The sequence below is a fragment of the Mastigoproctus giganteus genome, chromosome 4 (genome assembly GCF_048544385.1).
Source record: "Mastigoproctus giganteus isolate SK-2022 chromosome 4, ASM4854438v1, whole genome shotgun sequence".
In the NCBI taxonomy this organism is placed as follows: Eukaryota; Metazoa; Arthropoda; class Arachnida; order Uropygi; family Thelyphonidae; genus Mastigoproctus; species Mastigoproctus giganteus.
In genome coordinates, this window is record NC_143578.1 from 30,363,432 (window position 1) to 30,382,354 (window position 18,923).

General features: G+C 34.7%; 1 protein-coding gene across 1 annotated transcript in view; it reads left to right on the forward strand.

The window, feature by feature from the left end:
- Gmppa (GDP-mannose pyrophosphorylase A) overlaps window positions 1–18,923 on the forward strand; it is a 232,896-nt gene that overhangs the window by 170,674 nt on the left and 43,299 nt on the right. The window contains exon 3 of the mRNA XM_090372189.1: window positions 17,062–17,263. Within this exon, the coding sequence (XP_090228315.1) occupies window positions 17,062–17,263 (202 nt within the window). The remainder of the gene's footprint in view (window positions 1–17,061; window positions 17,264–18,923) is intronic.

Below are 18,923 nucleotides of genomic sequence, written 5' to 3' on the forward strand. Positions count from 1 at the left end.
TTGTGGAGTCATCCTTGGTTAATAATTGATCCTCAAATTTAAAATGAAGTACTCCCTTTGATAGAATGAGCTTAATGTAAAACAGCACAGAGGGGGCTTTGACTAGAAAGAAATGTTCAAGTACAGAAAGGAATTTAATGGAAACCAATCAATGCAGCAGATATACCCCAGGGTAACATATGAAAGCCCATCTCCTGATTCCTTTGACAGCCATTATGGCCTTAGCTGCCAATGTGCAATTTAACACCAAATAACCAACCATCTCTTGATTCCATCAGTTAAGGATATTAAAAATTAGGCATGGTTTAGCAGCCACTAGTTTTGCATTACAGTGACATTGTGTCCACATAATTAAGATGGGTATGTTATGGTAGACTGTTTTTTCATTCCATAATGGGAATGTATTGGTCTTTTACTAAATATTTGGACTAATAAGTATCAAACATACATTTTTCTAACAATTTAGGCCACATTAAAGAGATTCAGATCAGCTGAAAATGTAATGAAACTGAAAATCATGTCAACTAGGAACACATAGTACTGTGCTTCAGCTGTTGGAAGTTTGATGTTGTAAACACCCTCATTTGAATAGTTCATTTTGTAATTTTGATGAACAAATTGGTTTTTCTTTCCTCCTTAAAAGCAGATGTGAGCTGTTTATTCAATTGTGGTTTGAAATGATGCAAAATCACACAAATCTTAGACATTGCAGTTTGGATAATGTCCATTGCATGTCCGTGGCTTTTATAATCCATTATATCCATTATAAAAGCCAACTCATGGAAATTTGCAGAGAGAGTTCTAAGGATGCATTTTGAATAGAAATTTTGCTAGTTGGACTATGACGAATTTGGGGTTGAAGAATCTTTTTGGCCATCCTGGAATGGTTGTGTTTGGCAGGGCAATGCATTAGTTTGTACCCTGAATACAAGTTTGAAAGATCAGACTAAAGGCAAGTGGTCATAGTTAAAATAGTTGGTATCACTTTGTTATAGTACGCTTGCTTATACCAGAACCCTTTCTTTAAGGTTGGGCCTTACACACCCAGTAAGTTCAGTATTTTTAATGGCTTTTTCTACACTTTTTTTCTTTATACTGTCTCTTTCTATTTTTTATCCCGTTTGTAAAACTATTAATGTAATACGAGGGTGATGCGTACGCTCCGTCTATCCTAAATCCTATCGCTATTTTCGCCTTCTTTTGAACATCTTTTCTCCCCTTCCCCTCCCCTCCCTTAGAATTTACCATTCCCTATACCATTTGCTTGTCTATACTTTTTATACACTTCACATACATCTGTATTATATTCCACATTACACTTTTGTAAATTTGTATATATTTGTATTTATTTTAATTTACATTTTTTTAGACTGCGTAGGGACTACCTTGTCTACTAGTATTACGATAAAAGGCTGCATATTTGCCCCCCCCCTTTCCTAATACTACAGACAAGTTTGGAACACAGTGCTTAATGCATGGTCAGGAGTAGTCCCCTAATGAATTTCCTGGCTATGTATCATATTTTTTCATCTACTATATTCAGATTATGCATATTTGCCATCCCCTGATTTGACATCTTGCTAAAATTGCTCTCCCATATCTGAATATAGTTTTATTTATTTATTTACTTGTATATATACAGGGTGTTTCAGTTAAACGTTTCAGAACTTCTAAGAGGGGTAGGGTACATCCTGACAACTCGAAATCATATAGCAATGTGGGGTCGGAAATGCTTTCCTGAAGCGGTGTTGTACACAGAAGCACCATAAAGAAAAGAGACCGTAAGTGAGAAATCGTTTTAATAATACATGAAAAGAAGCAAAAGGTACATGGATTAAAGTAAGTGTTCGAAGTTTCTTCCATGGGCTACAATGCACGCCTCACATCTCCGACGCATGGACATCCGAACATTCTGGAATACTCCAGGCAGCGTGTCCAGACACAGCAACCGGAGGATTATGCACCTCGTATTGCTTTCGCACAGTGGTACCTTGGAAAATGTGCTACAAATCCCCTTTTTCCTGCTGAAGTGTTGTTTTCCAATGAGGCATCCTTCACAAGGGAAGGAATTTTCAACACGCATAACGACCATATCTGGGCGGTCGAGAATCCGCATGCAATACGACGTCGTGCAGCACAGATTCGATTTTCGGTCAATGTATGGGCCGGTATTATGGGAGATCACCTCATCGGACCTTACCTGTTACCGTGTCGTCTAACCGAACCTATCTACTTGATCTTTCTGCAGCAAGTATTGCCACAACTTTTGAGAGATGAACAGATTTCTGCATCGACGCAATAGACAATGTGGTTCCAACACGATGGAGCCCCTGCCCATTATAGCGGAGATGTTCGTAACTACCTGGATGTCACATTTGGTCAACAGTGGATCGGACGTGGTGGTCCCGTGCGTTGGCCTGCTCGGTCACCCGACCTATCATGTCTTGATTTTTATTTCTGGGGTCATACGAAATCGCTAGTTTATGACACCCCTGTTGACAATGCTGAGGAGTTGGTTGCAAGAATCGCAGTAGCTGCCGAAGAAATTCGCCTGGAATATTCCAGAATGTTCGGATGTCCATACGTCGGAGATGTGAGGCGTGCATTGTAGCCCGTGGAAGAAACTTCGAACACTTACTTTAATCCATGTACCTTTTGCTTCTTTTCGTGTATTATTAAAACGATTTCTCACTTACGGTCTCTTTTCTTTATGGTGCTTCTGTGTACAACACCGCTTCAGGAAAGCATTTCCGACCCCACATTGCTATATGATTTCGAGTTGTCAGGATGTACCCTACCCCTCTTAGAAGTTCTGAAACGTTTAACTGAAACACCCTGTATATATATATATATTTTTTTTTCCTTAGTCCCAGTTCATTTTTGTACTAAGTTTTTCAAATTCTTTTACCTGTTTAACCACTACTTCACTTCCACTATCCCTTAAACCTTTCTTAGTTCTGGCACCTTGTTGACTTTTCATTTCCATTTTCACAGACACTATTTATTCTACAAAACACACATTAATTATATATATATATACACACACACACACACATTTCATTTTCCCATTCCATCAAGTAATTTATATAATTCTTTAAATTTATTCACGCTTTCTACCTCCACGACACTGAATTTAAGTATAAACAGAAGTAACCCCAGGGGCTCACATCTGGTGAGTATGGACTTGGCACACTCAGGGTCCTGAGTTGGAATCATCATTCTTCTCTTTCTTAGTGATTCCCTTCTACTTCTCTCTCTCTTTTTGGGTGACTCAGAAATTTTTTTTCAGCTGGTGCAACATAAGTGTCAGGCTTCCTTGCACCATATGGCTAATAATAATAATAATATTCCAGCAATCAGTTATTCTCTGGCCAAAATCAAACTTCTGTTTGTCTGTTTTATAATTATCCTTTTTCAGTTTAAATTTTTTTTACCTCTCCCCATGTGTATTGCTGGAGAAAGTAAAGATGCCATTTGCATTTAGTTTATGCAACCCTTTTGAAGCCTTAAGCACCTCAACTGTCTTGGTGTAGATGCTTAGTTTTCAGACAATGTAGTTTGCAGAACTCAGATTGTTCTTGGTAAAAATACTTTTTTGTGCCCATAATTAATTCTGTTGCTCTTCTTAGCACTGTTTTCAACAGATTTAAAATGAGATTTTCAGATATCTATATAATATTCAAGGTCTGCCTAGCCATTGCTCTATTTAATGGAATAATCACTTTGACCTTTCTGGCAAGGGTAATAATGCCAAAATTATTTTTTGCATTATGTTCTTCAACAAATTGAGCATGATCCAATCAGATTGGTTAAGCATGATCTCTCTTTAACAATTACAAAAATGACTTTAAAGCCTAAATGCAGAACAAAAAAAAAAAAAAAAAAAGAACAGGACACTGGGAATAGATAATATATGCTCTAAAAATGAAAAAGAAATGTCTGTAAAAGAAAAATTTTGGTTTAATATATCAAAAATAATTATATTAATAGAGTTAAGAGTCGAGCATCATTGCATTAAAATAAATCAGAGCTAAAAGTTTTACCCAATATTTTATTGACTTCTATCTAATCGTATCTGGCCACTGAACAATTATTTTAGAAAATATTTTTCCAATGGTTCCATTATGTGGATTGAAAAAAAAAAAAAAAAAAAAAGCTGCATGTTAGAAAAGAGTACTCGGTCATCTGGATTAGACATGATAATGAAGTATTGCTTCTATGATTTATTAAAACATTATTAAAATATATGATACAAAATTAGAAATTGAAAATACAGACAACCCCTGTATAACACGGTACTTCTACAACATGGTTTTGCTCTAACACAATTGATGAATTGCGTCAATCCTTGCACAACACACGGTACTTACGTAACATGGTTGTGCTTTAACACAGTGAGAGAATTTCGGCGAACCTCGCATAACATGGTATTTTTGAGCATTTGTGCGGAGAAAACCCTACTATTATTATGTTGGATGCAATTTTTCAACATTTCCATTCTTATTTTATTTTATTTATTTTATTTTTTTTTTTGTGATTCCCTGCTGTTGACTCGCTAGTCGTTATGCAAAAAAATTATTGAGAAATCCCTGTATTTTATTTTGTTCAGAAATCCCCTTACTTTATTTTGTTTGGAAATCCCCGTGTTAGGTTCTGTGCTATTGATCTCGTGCTTGATCTCAGACTAAAAAAAAAAAAAAACATTGACTTCGAAGCATTACTAAATTTTGTTCTTAAGAATGGTATTGGAATAATTTCTTTGTGAATTAAATTCCAGTCCTAAATTATGCTTAAGCAACTTAGCCATAATTTGGGTATCTGCCGATTTATTAAAAGAATGGTTTCTAAATTGTTTTGTGCCAGCTGTGGAAAACTATTTAAAGCGGAAAATCTATTAAAAATTTTATTACTATTAGATAACACTGTAGGCCATCCAAAAAGATTTAAGTCATCAAAAATGTTGAAGTACTCTTCCTACCACCTAATACAACTTTTTCAGCCATTAGATCAAGGCATTATATCTACCATTAAAACTCATTACATCAGAAAATTTACAATGGATTTTGGAAATAATTGATTCCAAATCTATTGAAGTGATGGAGGCATGGAAACATTTCTCAATTGTGGACTGTATCGGAATCATAACTTTTTTGCTCAAAGAAATAAAACCGTGAACATTAAAACCGTGTCGGAAAAATGTATGGCCAGAGTGAGTTCATTCAGGAAATATGATCAAACCTGCAGAACACGGAATTGGTGCGATAGTAGATATTGTTAAGTCGGTAGGAGGGGGAAGGTTTGATGATATGACTACTGAAGACATCCAAGAATTACTGGTAGAAAAAGGCTGGCGAAGCGGATTTGGTATAAATGACATCGGAAGTAAATCAATTCAGAGGATGATAGCGCAGATGAAAATTCAGAAGTTCCTAATTTTACACCAAAAAGCATATGGGAAGGCATAAACTTAACCAAGCAATTAGAATGTTATTTTTTGAATGCAAATCCTTCGACTGAAAGGAGTGCAAAGTTCAAAAGGGAGCTTCAGACATGCTTAGCTCCATACTAAGAAATTTACAAAGATCTATCAAGCAAAAGCAAACAAATCCAGTTACTGATTTTTTAAAGAGAACAGAAGATACACGAAATCTAGGTGCTCCAGAAGAAAGTTCAGAAAGTGAAGATGTTCTGCAACAGAGAAAACGTTCTCGTTTGATTATGCCTAGCAGCGATGAACAGGAAGAAAATTAAATGAACGTACATTATCCGATGTACATGTATCACAGTTTGTAAGATGTTTGTTCAGTTATTACTATTTTTAATAAAAATTAACTTTCCGATAGTTATAAAAAAATGATGTATTTTTGTTAGCTTTTGGAACGTAACCCCCCCTTTTTGTACCAGTTCTTAGTCCCATATAACACCGGACTAAGAACCTGTTTCACACTACACAAGATTTTATGGGAACCTAACTACCATGTTATAAAATGGTTACCTGTATAAATAAACATACAAAAACTTAAAATCACTAACTGCATACAATATAATAAAATATAACAGGATTATATACAATTAAAATATAAAATAAGATTCTTATTTTATATTTTAATGGTATATAAACCTGTTTTAATCTATATAATCTATTATAATATAAAATGAGAATATTAATTTATATTTTAATTTAAAAGATATTTCTTTAAATTCTTGAGTATGAAGGAATTTATTTGTGTGGGTAACGCACACACACACATCATTTCTACTACCAAGCTAGTTTTAATGCATTTTGATTATATCTCATATTGTGAATACCTTCACAACTAGTTGTCATGGTATTACACTACCTCAAATAAGTAACACTTCACCTATGGAGAATACTAATGTTATTTATTCTCAGTGTATACCACCCAGGGTGGCATTATCCACCGAGAATAATTGGTATTCGCCATGGTGGCAGTATTGTGAAGGTATTCACAATATGAGATATAATCAAACAATGCATTAAAACTACCTTGGTAGTAGAAATGTGTGTGCATTACCCATGCATAAATAAATTCCTTTATATTTTAATTGTATATAATCCTGTTTTATTTTAATTTATTTTATGCAGTTGGTGATTTTAAATTCTTGTATATGTTTATTTATATTTTCAATTTCTAATTTTGTATCATCTGTTGTTTTAATAAACCATTTGAATTCAGAATAAGCAATATTCTGTTATCATCACAGTTGCATATTTTTGTCAATTTCCAAAATCTGCTCCTGAAATACAAACTAAAAAAACAAATTATAATAAAAATGTGCAGTGATGAAATGTTCTTGGTTCGCACAATTTTTTTTTTTTTTGCTATAAATCATGAATTACAATGCACTGGAAATGTAATGCACTACTTACATTATATAACTTGTTCTAGACATGCACAAACTGTTTTTATATATATCAAATGTTTCATGCCTAAGTGATTTGAATTTTTCATCCTAAATATTGTGATCAATTAAAAATTTTCAGTCATCTATTTAATTTGTTCACATACTTTGAAAGCAAGGGAACAAAATTTTATTCAGAACATAACTTCAGCATTTTGGTTACATTATGCATATAACTCATGACCTCAATACTCTGAATATGCCATCCTCCATGACATTATGGTGGTTTTGCCACATCTCACTCATTTGGAGAGGTCTGGGTTTTATTCCTGTAAACAACTGGAGGAATTTCTAAAGTAGTCTTCATTCGAGGCTATAGTTAGCTGATCTCAGGCAGAGTGAATGAGGGGGTTTCTCCCTTAAGTTATTTCAGGTTTTTCAGCCTGAACAACATAAAGATCTGCTCATGAATGAAAGTTATTATTGGGAGCGATTAACATAATTATTATTGAATATGTTAAGCACACTCTATAAACATGGAGTATACTTTGTTTAATAGTGATTCCAAAATTTTTTTAAATAAATTGCCAATTTTCTTCTGTAAATGTCTTTAATACTTTGAAAATTTTAGTACTCTAGTGAATTTTAATACTAGGCACCTGTGAGGAGATTTTGAATGTAATTCTTTTTCTTGCTCAGTCTATACGCAAGGTGGCATAATTCAAATTAAGGAAGGATGGATGCAGGATCAATGTTCGGAAATTTGCCTCCAGTCAGCAGGCAGTTAATTGTCAGAACAAACTTCCATCTGGTGTTTTTGAAGTAGATAGTTTGAATAAATTCAAGGAGCTAGACAGAATATTAGAGGGGTTGAATGATATGGGAAGTGATTTTTTTTTTTTTTTGCTGATGCTATATACAGGGTGATTCAGGAGGAATTGTAAATATTTTGGGAGTTATAGTATCAATTATTCTGAGTAAAAAAGTTCATATAAATGTGTCCAATTCTCAATGGATATGGAGATATAGCTGTTTGAAACTGGCATGCACAAAGCCATTATGAGAGGTATTAAAGAACAATAAATGACTTATTGTTTGTATTTATTGATTTTTTGAATGATACAAAACACAAATAATTAACAGATTTTTTACAGTTCACAATAAATGTTCGAAAATCCCACCACCAACCTCAGTGCATTTTGCAACTCTTGTGGTAATATGTGTTGTTCTTCTGAGGTTGTCTTGGCATTCCTTTATGAGGGCAGCAGTATCCAAAATGTGAGTGAGCAATTCATCCCTTGTATTCAACTTATCTTTGTATACTGCACTTTTCATCCATCCCCAAAAACAAAAATCTAATGGAGTGAGGTCTGGAGACCTTGGTGGCCAATGAACTGGACCATCGTGGCTGATCCATCATTCAGGGAAAGTTTGATTTAGATATTGTCACCAGACTGGTATAATGTGCAGGAGCTCTGTTATGCTGAAAATACATACCAATCCTTGTAGCCAAGGAAACATCCTCCAGTAGTAGTGGAAGCCTGTTTTGCAGAAATTCTACGTAAATGGGCCCTGTAAGGTGATTTTGTAACAACAGGCCCAATCAACTGATTGTCAATGATACTGTACCACACAGTTACAGAGAAATGATGTCAAATTTGTTTCTACTGTGGCATGTGAATTTTCATCTGACCACCTTTGAGAGTTAAGAGTGTCGTTGATACCATCACGGGTGAAAGAAGCTTCATCGCTGAGCAGTATTAATGGAATTAATTGGCAATTATCATTTACCCACCGACAGAATTCTAATCATTGGGCATCATCCCCTGGTTCAAGGTGTTGCATCATCTGTATGTGAAATGGATACAAGCCGTTCTCACTTAGTGTTTGCCATACTCTTGTCTGTGGAACACCGATATGTGTAGAAATTCGTTGTGCTAAGAGTAGGACTACATTCTACCGACTGAAGAATGTGTTCTATTTCACCCACATTTTGTTCATTTGCACGTTCAAAAGAAATATGAGTGCTGGGAACTGTACTAGTCTCACGCAGTTTGGTGTAAATGCTCTTATGTATATATATATATACATACAGTATATACATAAGAGCATTTACTTAACTTCAGTTAGGAAACCATCAACAGTATTCTCTACAAGCAGCAGTAGCACTTCCACCACAAAAATCGTAGACAAACACCATGTCAGCACATTCAGCATGTGTGAAGGTGTGTGGCATACTTAACAACACTTCTAACACCAAACAGCTTCAGGTTATAACTGCTTCTTGGTCACATCTGATTCAGGGAGCCTAGCGCGCCAGTTTCAAACAGCTGTATCTCCGTATCCATTGAAAATTGGACACGTGTTTATGTGAACTTTTTTACTCAGAATAATCAATACTATAACCTTCCAAAATATTTACCATTCCTCCTGAATTACCCTGTATAAGCTGAACCAGCTAGTTTTTGGCTGCATCTCTTATTATTTTTGTATTATTATTGTCATATCTTCTAAAGAATGGTTTTCTCTGAGTTTTTCAGTACATACTACATAGTTTGCAAAGTATGACAGTATTTTACCACAACTACTTCCACATCAAAAGGCAGTCTTTCGTCCCCCAGCTGTATTGCATACTCATAGTCATATTTAGTGTTAGTATTGGTAACATGATGCAAAGAAGTAAAGCTTATACAGCAACAGTCAGGGAAAAAAAGCACATTACATGTCCATTCCTTCCAATAATTTGTCTAAACCTTCCTTAAATTTATTTGAATGACCTTGCCTCCCTTCATAACATTAAGTGAAAGTTTAGTAGAGCTACTTTAATATGAAAATAAATTTGCAAAATGGAGATGAAAAACACTACTGGGTAGACCATTACATTCAGTTTCAGAAATCTGGGATCTATATATGTCCTAAAATATATATATATATATATATATACTTACTGTATATATATTTTTTAGCCAGCTGGACAAAAACATCGCTCACTGGAACATCCTCTCACCCATCTTGTATTATTGCTTTAACTGTTAACCCCATAATTTTCTCTGTTATGGAGTTAAACTTATGTCTGTACTTACCTTCACCCTTTGACCCAAGACCCAACTCTGTGAATAGGAAAGACATTTGAACATCTTCAATCTGTAGAGACCTTTCCCTGAATCCAAGAATATGTTCATTATTATAGCTAAAGCATTAACAGCAGAAGCTTCTTTTCCAGCTTCCTTTCAGTTATCATGAAATCACTTAACTCTCCCAGTCAATATCTTATAGGCTTCTGCTATCCCCTTGCCTGAAAATTTGAATGTGGACAATAAAATTAAATTGTACCCTGACTTTAAAGTAAGCTAGTAATCTGGGCACACCTAGTTTGTTGAAAAAGCGTAGAAACTAACCTTTTCTTACATATTTAACAAACTGAAAAAAATTTATGGTTGTTTAAAGATGTATTTGGTATATTTTTAGAAATTTTTAAATATAACACACGGTTTTGGAAAAATTTTCCGTTTTTACTGTTTTCAGGTTCTCCACAATATGAGGCTTCCTGGAATAGACATGGTTTTTAAATAGACTTTTTAAAAAACATCTGTGGAGATTAAATCTGGTGACTTGAGTGGCCAGCCACTCAAGAGGGCTACAATACCTAATTCACTTGTTTGGTACTTTTTCACTTAGAAATTTTCAAACTTCCAGGGGGATAATGATTAAAAGGGGAGGGGTCTTTTCTTTAAATTTTAGGATGAACAATATTGTAGTTGGAAAATAGCTGCCGTAACATTTTCATAAAAAAAAGCATTGCCCAATAATTCATAAATTTCCATCAGACTAAACAACAAACTTGTAACTTCATTCCTTTTCAGTTTGGATATAAGGTTTTCAGTGGTTCAGTAAACAATTGTCAGTTAAAATTTTCACTAACCTTGGAATCTTGTATTTTGATAGTTTTTTTTGTCTTCCATGCAATATAAAAGTGGTAGTAGTAGTAATGGCATGTGATGCAAGAAAGCAGTGTATGAGCTTATGCACCATCAGCCAAAAAAAAAAATTCACACAGCCATTCTCTCTAAATGTTTCTCCAGTTCCTCCTTAAATTTATTTAATCTATCAACTTCCGCGACAGATGGAAGTTCATTCCAGCAATTAACCACCCGCTGCCTAAAGGCAAATTTCCGCATATCTATTCTACGTCTGTCTTTCCTTAATTTTAATTTATGCCCCCTTAGGTACGTAATCTGAACAAGTGGAAGAATCCCATCAGAATTCAGTGTGCTCAACCCATTCAAGGCCTAATACACCTCAGTCAGATCACCGCATAGGTGCCTAGTCTCCAGCCACTGCAATTTGCAGAACTTAAGCCTCTCTTGGTAAGAGGATCCCTTCATCCCCTCACCAATCTTATTGCCCTTCTCTGTACATGCTCAAGCAAATCTACATCCTTCCTAAAATGAGGCCTCCAGACCTTGAGTACTGACTCAAGGTGTGGCCTGACTGTTGCCTTGTACAGAGGGACCATCACCTCCTTTTCCCTGCCAGCAAAATTCCTTATACAGGCATACCTCGAATAACGAATAGGATGCGTTCCACGAAATTACTTCGTTAAGCGAAACTTCGTTTTCAGAGGTAAAAATACTATGGCCAGAATAGGGATACGTTCCTACGTAAAGAAAATGAAAAGCTTTTTTTTCGAACAAACAAAAGTTTTATTAAATAAACAGTCAACTTACATACAAAGTGAAATCACATTTTAAAATATGAGTCTAAAGTTGATTGCTTATGCTTTTTTTCTCTTTCATTTAACAATTGCCTATACGGAGTTATTGCATTTAACACTGATCGCTTAACAATAAAACTTCTTCCTAAATCAGGATCATTTTCACTAAAAAAATTTAAACGTTTTCAATGTCATTTAAGCAGCTTTTTAAATCTTTGGTTGTTAACACTTTTTCGGCAGGAACTTCTTTAACTTCGTCTTCATTATCTTTGTCTTCGTTGCTAACAAGGTTTTCTAAATCTTCCATTGAAAAACCATCATCTTCTGCATTCAATAAATTTCTAACATCCTCTTCATCGACATTTTCGAAACCTATTGATTGAGCCATCTGGATAACTTCATTTCTAATTTCTTGGATGCTATTTTCTTCTTCTAGTACAACTTCTGACCATATTTTGCGCCAAACTCCATTTAAGCATTTCTTAGTGACTTCTTTCCAAGAACTATCAATGTTTTCAATTGCCTTTTTAATGGTGTTTTTCCAAAACGTTTTAACACTCATTTCCTCTTTATCCTCTAGTTCAGTTAAATTGCTTAATGTTCGACGCAGATAATAAGCTTTAAATGATGCTATCACTCCCTGATCCAATGGTTGAATCAGAGAAGTTGTGTTTGCTGGAAGAAACACAACTTTGACAGGAATGCATGTGTCCAACGTGTTAAGATCAGTAGGATGTCCCGGAGCATTGGCTAACAACAAAAGAGCTTTTTCTTCAAAGTTGTTTTTTTGACAATACCGTTTTACTTCAGGACAAAAGTGGTTAACAAACCAATCGGTAAATAACTCCTTGGTAACCCACGCTTTTCTATTTGCTTTCCATATTACAGGTAAATTCATTTTTATGTTACCTTTTAATGCCCTCGGATTTTCTGAATGGTAAACTAATAACAATTTTAATTTATAATCACCAGAGGCATTTGATCGAAAGAGTAACATTAAACGGTCTTTAGCTGCTTTGAACCCAGCAGCTGGTTTTTCTTCAATAGAAATGAAACTTTTTGTTGGTAGCCGTTTCCAGAACAAACCGCTTTCGTCAACACTGAACACCAAATTTGGTGGAAAATTTTCACGTTCAATTATTTCCTTTAGTTTCTGAAAACTTATTTGCGGCTTCTCCTGTTAATTTTACACCATGAACCCTGGCCCGTTTTTTAAATTTCTCGAACCAACCACGAGAAGCCCAAAAGGTTTCCGTAATTTCGTCAGTTTGTTTAGATTTCAGGTGATTAAACTGGAATATTTTTTTTATGTTAAATGAGGCTTGAAATTGCGGACTTCGTTATATCGAAGCTTCGTTATCAGAGGTAACGTTAACCGAGGTATGCCTGTATATCATTGACAAAACCCCATGACTTGCCTTGGCAGCCTTGCTCAGAAAGTCTGCATTGCTCAGAAAACTTCATACCTGACTACACAATTACTCCCAGGTCTCTTTCATTTTCTACCACCTTAAGTGTAGTACACCACAGAGTTGGTACGTTTCTCTGGGGTTACTTCTACCCATATGCAGTACTTTGCATTTGTCAAGGTTAAACTTCAGTTGGCACTTCTCAGCCCATCTGCCCAAATTTTCTAGATCCTGTTGCAGTAGCACACTGCTATTACTGTCATTAACAACCCTGCCAACCTTTGTATCATCTGCAAACTTCGACACTAAGCCTGATATACCTTCTGGGAAGGAGCAGCAGTGCGTAGCACACGCTTCTTGATTAGACCGGGGTTCGAGACCGTCACCACCAAATACGGAGGATGCGGAAAGGCCAAGGGAATGACCACCGCATATTCCCGGAGCAATATGGCCTTAGTTGCTAATGCTCCTAAAAACCAAACAAACCAACCAACCAACCTGATATACCTTCATCAATATCATTGATTAATATACAAAACAAAAGTGGACCCAACACCGAATCCTGTGGGACTCCACTATTAACATTAGTCCACGAAGAACAGCACCCATTGATTGCCACCCTATGTCTTCTCCCACTCAACCATCCTTTTATCCATTGTAGCAATTTACCCTTAATACCATTCTGCTCCAATTTGTACAGTAGTCTTCCATGCGCAACGGTGTCAAAAGCTTTCCTGAAATCCAAGTATATGATATCAAAATTTTTTTTTGCATCCCGTTCCTTTGTAACCACATCATAATAACCAGTCAAATTTGTCAGACAAGACTTTCCCTTAACAAACCCATGCTGTGTCTGAATTATTGCTGCAGTCTTGTCTAGATGATCCTGCAATGCATCTTTAACCAGTGTCTCTATTATTTTAAAGTGGGATAGATGCTATAGTGGTTTTGTCAGTTGTTTAGAGAGACCTTGATTGAAGAGGCCACGAAGCATCTTCAATCTCCGCTGTAACTAGCTGATCTGAGATGGAGGAAGTATGTTTCCTCCTATGAATTATTCCAGGGTTTTCAGCCCACACAACATGTAAATCAGCTCATGGACACACTTGCCCAGACATAATACAGGCACTGCCTTAAATGTTAATTATTTTCAGTTTAACTCTCCTGTCTGTATCAGCTTCATTAAGTGTGTAATGCAGTTTTGTACTGGAGTACTCACTACGTAATGGGGTGTACCCAATCCTGCTAAGGCGCCTCCGTAGCCATGTGGAAAGTAGCAGCAGTGTGTAGCACATGCTTTTTATTAGACTGGGGTTCGAGCCCGTCACCACCAAATACGGAGGATGCGGAAAGGTCAGAGAATGACCACCGCATATCCCGGAGCAATATGGCCTTAGTTGCTAATGCTCCTTAAAAAAAAAAAAAACAAACAAATAACCAATCCTGCTGAAATAAAATCTTATGAAGAACATTTAATTGTAAGTTGTGATATTAACCAGTCTGTCAGCATGGGCAAATAAGCTTATCAGTTCACATGACTTGTTAAGTATAGACCAGAAATATGGCTGGTGAATATTGCTGCTTGAATTATATATGTTGAATTTTTCCTGAAAAAAAGTGGATTTTATTTATGTTAAAGTGAAACGGCCTTGTAGTTTAGATGCTGACAATCACACATTCACTAAGAACATTACATATTTTGGAATTATATCAAAGATGATTTTGGGATAACAGTTTGTTGAGTTTTTCATGGAAATTGTTTCACAGTTATTTTATTATCTTATCACTGTTTATTCTTTTGTAAATCATGTACCAATTGCTGTTGCCTCTTTATTTGTGTATTTCAGTGGGGCTTTTTAAATGTTTCTGCATCACCAAATAACCCACCATTCAAAAAAACATAAATAAAACAGAAAATATTAAGGAGATTAACAATTTTGAACAGGACTTTTGGTGTATACTTTTAAATGACTACATTTTTTTTTTTTTTTTTTTTTAGTGGTGTTTAGGTTTAAATATGCAGTATTCTTACCCCAAACTGTACTGAACTTGAACCATAGCCATTTAACTATTTTAAAAAAAAGTAGTTAAAAATTATTCCAACATTCTGTTGGAGAGGTTGGTTATTACATCGAAAACAGTATTTTCAAGCATAAACAGTGTCTCAGTCTAGCCTTTTTTTTTTTTCCTTCTTTTTTTTTTTTGTATAAATTATTTACATGTTATTTCTTGTGTGTTATATCAAAAATATAGGTAAAAAGTTAATTTTGATATTCATTGGTCACTTTAATTGTTTTTGTCAAAATGGATTAAAAATTTTAAAAAAATAAATAAATAACTTTGGCATCCACAGTAGGATTTGACTGCAGAGGATTTGATCTATTCCAAGGAATTATATATCCATGCATGCAACTCATATCTACCATGCTAAATAGGTTATAGTGACTTATTACTACTGCCATACCACAACACATAAGCAACTTACTTGCAAAACTCACATAAGTAACACCCAAGAAAGGAGCCTACTTCTGATTTAATTATGTAAGCTTGTAATTAAAAATTAATTTGTATATGAATTGTGTTAATTCATAAGTCATATTGATATTATTCTATTTTACCAAAGCTGCTAATTTTTGTATACAGCTATGTAATTTGCACATCATTAAGATATATAGCAATGTAATCAGGCTATAAAGCAATCGGGTAGCATCATACTCTAATTTTCATGACTAATGTTAAGTCAGGATTGAGTAAACTGCAATCCTCATATTGGATAAGGTCTTGAAGCAGTTTAATCCATCCCTTAATGGTGTTTAAATATTATTGATAATCCAGTGCTTCATCATTTTCTGAGTTGGTTACTTTCTCTGCAAGAAGTTATCATTGATAAAACAGTAAAGTTTTCAAGGTTATATTTCAGTGTAGTTAGAGAAATAATTTGAAAATTGCATCTATGTTTGGTTTCTGCCTTGGGAACACTGCTCCCTAGTGACAGAGACTGACATTCAGTCTTCATGGTTTATACTTGCATTAGAGACAACTCGAACAGGTCAACTTAAATTAATAATATTCCTTTAGTTTAAAGTGTAAATGGCACTACCAAAAGAGGGGTGAAATTCTTTATTTATTTAAAGCTTGGTGACTGATTTAGACCCCATACATTATTCGTAGGCTGTCATAAATTTGGTAATAGAGGTTATCGGTTATCAATGAGGAATCAGAAAGTCACAAAACAGCTGTACCAATGGTGCCTTGACTTTTAAATAAATAGGATTTGCCTTTTATGGCAAATCCTATATTATATTAGAACAATATTAGCAATTTAAGTTGACTCACAGATAACAGTGTTGTTTCAAATGTGAGCATAAGCCCAAGCTTTGAATGCAAGTCAAGTGTTAGCCTCTGTCACAGAGTGGTCCCAAGATATAAATTGATTGTAGGAATGGTACAGTAATCAAATTACTTCTGGTGATTTTTGATATTTTTGATCTCTGTACCTTAACAGTTTTTATTGGGTTGTATCTCATGTTTCTTTAAGGAAAGAACCCTTATTCAAATTTTATTTTTTTTATAGACAAGGTGGCTAGAGGTGATTATAAAATAAAATTTTCCCAAGGACTGTTGAGATTTCACCAGGTATTAGCATAAATTTGGAATTCTTTTTTCTCCCAGACAGAGCACCTAACTGTTCAGAATGCAAGTTCTTAAAGAAAGTGCTTAGTGGTCTTTGCTGTGTTAATGATGTTAACAAAAATTTTGAATCTTTTTTTTTTTTTTCCTGTTAGTGAATAGAAAGAAAAAGTGTGTGAAGCATTGCACTGTGTGTACTAAAATGGAGGTTTTCTTGGTTGATGACAAACATTTTTTGGTATACAAAGATAATAACATATTTTAAGAATTGGGATAGTGAATGCCTAATGCTTGGGAACAACAGAATATTAGTTATGCTTGATAATTTCTATAATAGTTAAAAATATGTAAAGTAGATGCCATTTGAAATCTTTTTCAGAAACTTTCTCATTTGTAATATTTTCAGAAAACACTTATTTATCAGTTTATTTTTCATGTTTTTAGGAACAAGATTCCGGCCGTTGTCATTTGACCTCCCAAAACCCCTGTTTCCAGTAGCAGGGGTGCCTATGATTCAACATTTGATTGAGGCCTTGTGCAAAGTACCAAATCTTCGAGAGATTTTTCTAATAGGATTCTTTCAAGCAGATGAAGCCATAATTCAGTTTGCTGCTTCTATGATGAAGGAATATAGTGTAAATATTAGGTAAATTTCTTCTCTTTTTCTTGTGCAATTAGAATAAGCATCTTATTTGCTAAATTTAAAAAATGCACTAAAAAAAAAGCCCATAAGGGTCAAGAAATTTTTTAAAAAAATTGTTTTAATCAAATTGCAGGTTACAAATTGGATAAATATTAAAGAAAACATAAATTTAGAACATTTTCAGTTTACTGACTTCTGATCTCGATCCCTTATAATAAAAACCTTTATTATAATCAAAGAATAGGGTTACGAAATACTGTTGATGTGGTATCTTGCATATGAAAGTTTGCCAAAATTTATTTAGCATCTTACGGTTTCTTTTCCCTGAAGCACTGACAGAAAGAATGGCTAATTTTATCCTTATTCGTAAAGACAATTAACTTCTGCAGTATTTTAGCAAGTACAGAACTTTTCTGGGTACAAGGCAAGTTGCAATGCTTCAGTTATGTTTTATACTCCCATCATATAAACTTGTTTTGAAGTAATGGGAACAAGCTTAAAATAGTTGCAAAAACATGAGAAAAATTTCTGCAGCTTAAAACACTGGTTATATGTACCCTTTTAGAGCTCATAAACCACAATGAAATCTCTCTCAAAACTCTTGGATCCTTTCAAAAAGTGCACTGTTTTTTTTGTTATAGTTTTTTTATACCTGAACACAGCCTCACAATTTCCACATATAGTGAAATTATAGAATTCGTCTCTTTGTAAGCGCTTGTTTGCTAAATCATCAATGAGATACCATAGGTCCCCTTACTTCCCATAGTTCAACCCTCCAAGTATAAAAGTTATTTTTGGGTTATTTCCTAAGTGTAAATGTAAAACCATGCATTTTACAGCATTGCAACATAGCTACCACTTATTTGGCCATCCCCAAATCCTATCCAAGTTGTCCTGAAGGAGTGCTGCATGATACTGGTCATTTACCACCCTCCTCATTTTTAGCAATTTTGATATCGTGTGCCATGATTCCCTCATCAAATCAGGAGCAGTCCCAGTGCACTATTCCCTGAGGGTTACATTTAACCTTGAAGAATAATGAATAATTATATCGCTTTTTTTTGGTTGTGTAGTGATCCTGTAACCCATCTTAGGATCTTGTTAGTGACCCTAGCATGCTTCAGTTTATACAGCAATCTCTTGTGTACAGAGTCAAATGCTTTTCTAAAGTCCAAAGTTATTTCCTGCATGCCATTTTTATCTAGATTGTCTGGTATTTTTAATCATTGCCTTCATTTTCCTTACGTTGAAGTCACACTGACCAGTTTCTGGTTACTTACTTCATTTTTAGTACCTCCTTTGTGGATTAACAGTACAATCAGTGCTTCTCCAGTCCTATATGTATTTTAAACTACATTTCCATAGTTACAAATCCTATCACCAGAACATTCATATACCACTAATAGATATACCACTGAACGGATAGAACACCATTTGGACATATACTATAAAGGGTGTACCTCCATTATAAAATTAAACTATTATTGTGTGAATAGGAACCTGAAACCACTTCCAGCTGATAAAAGATATTTTAAAGTTTTTTTTTTTCACCAACATAAAAAATATGTACGCTGCAGTGGAGATGGCAGCATAATTCCAAAACTATAATCCATAATGGAATTTGCCAAACACCAAGAAGATAACTACCTTTTGTGCAGTGAGT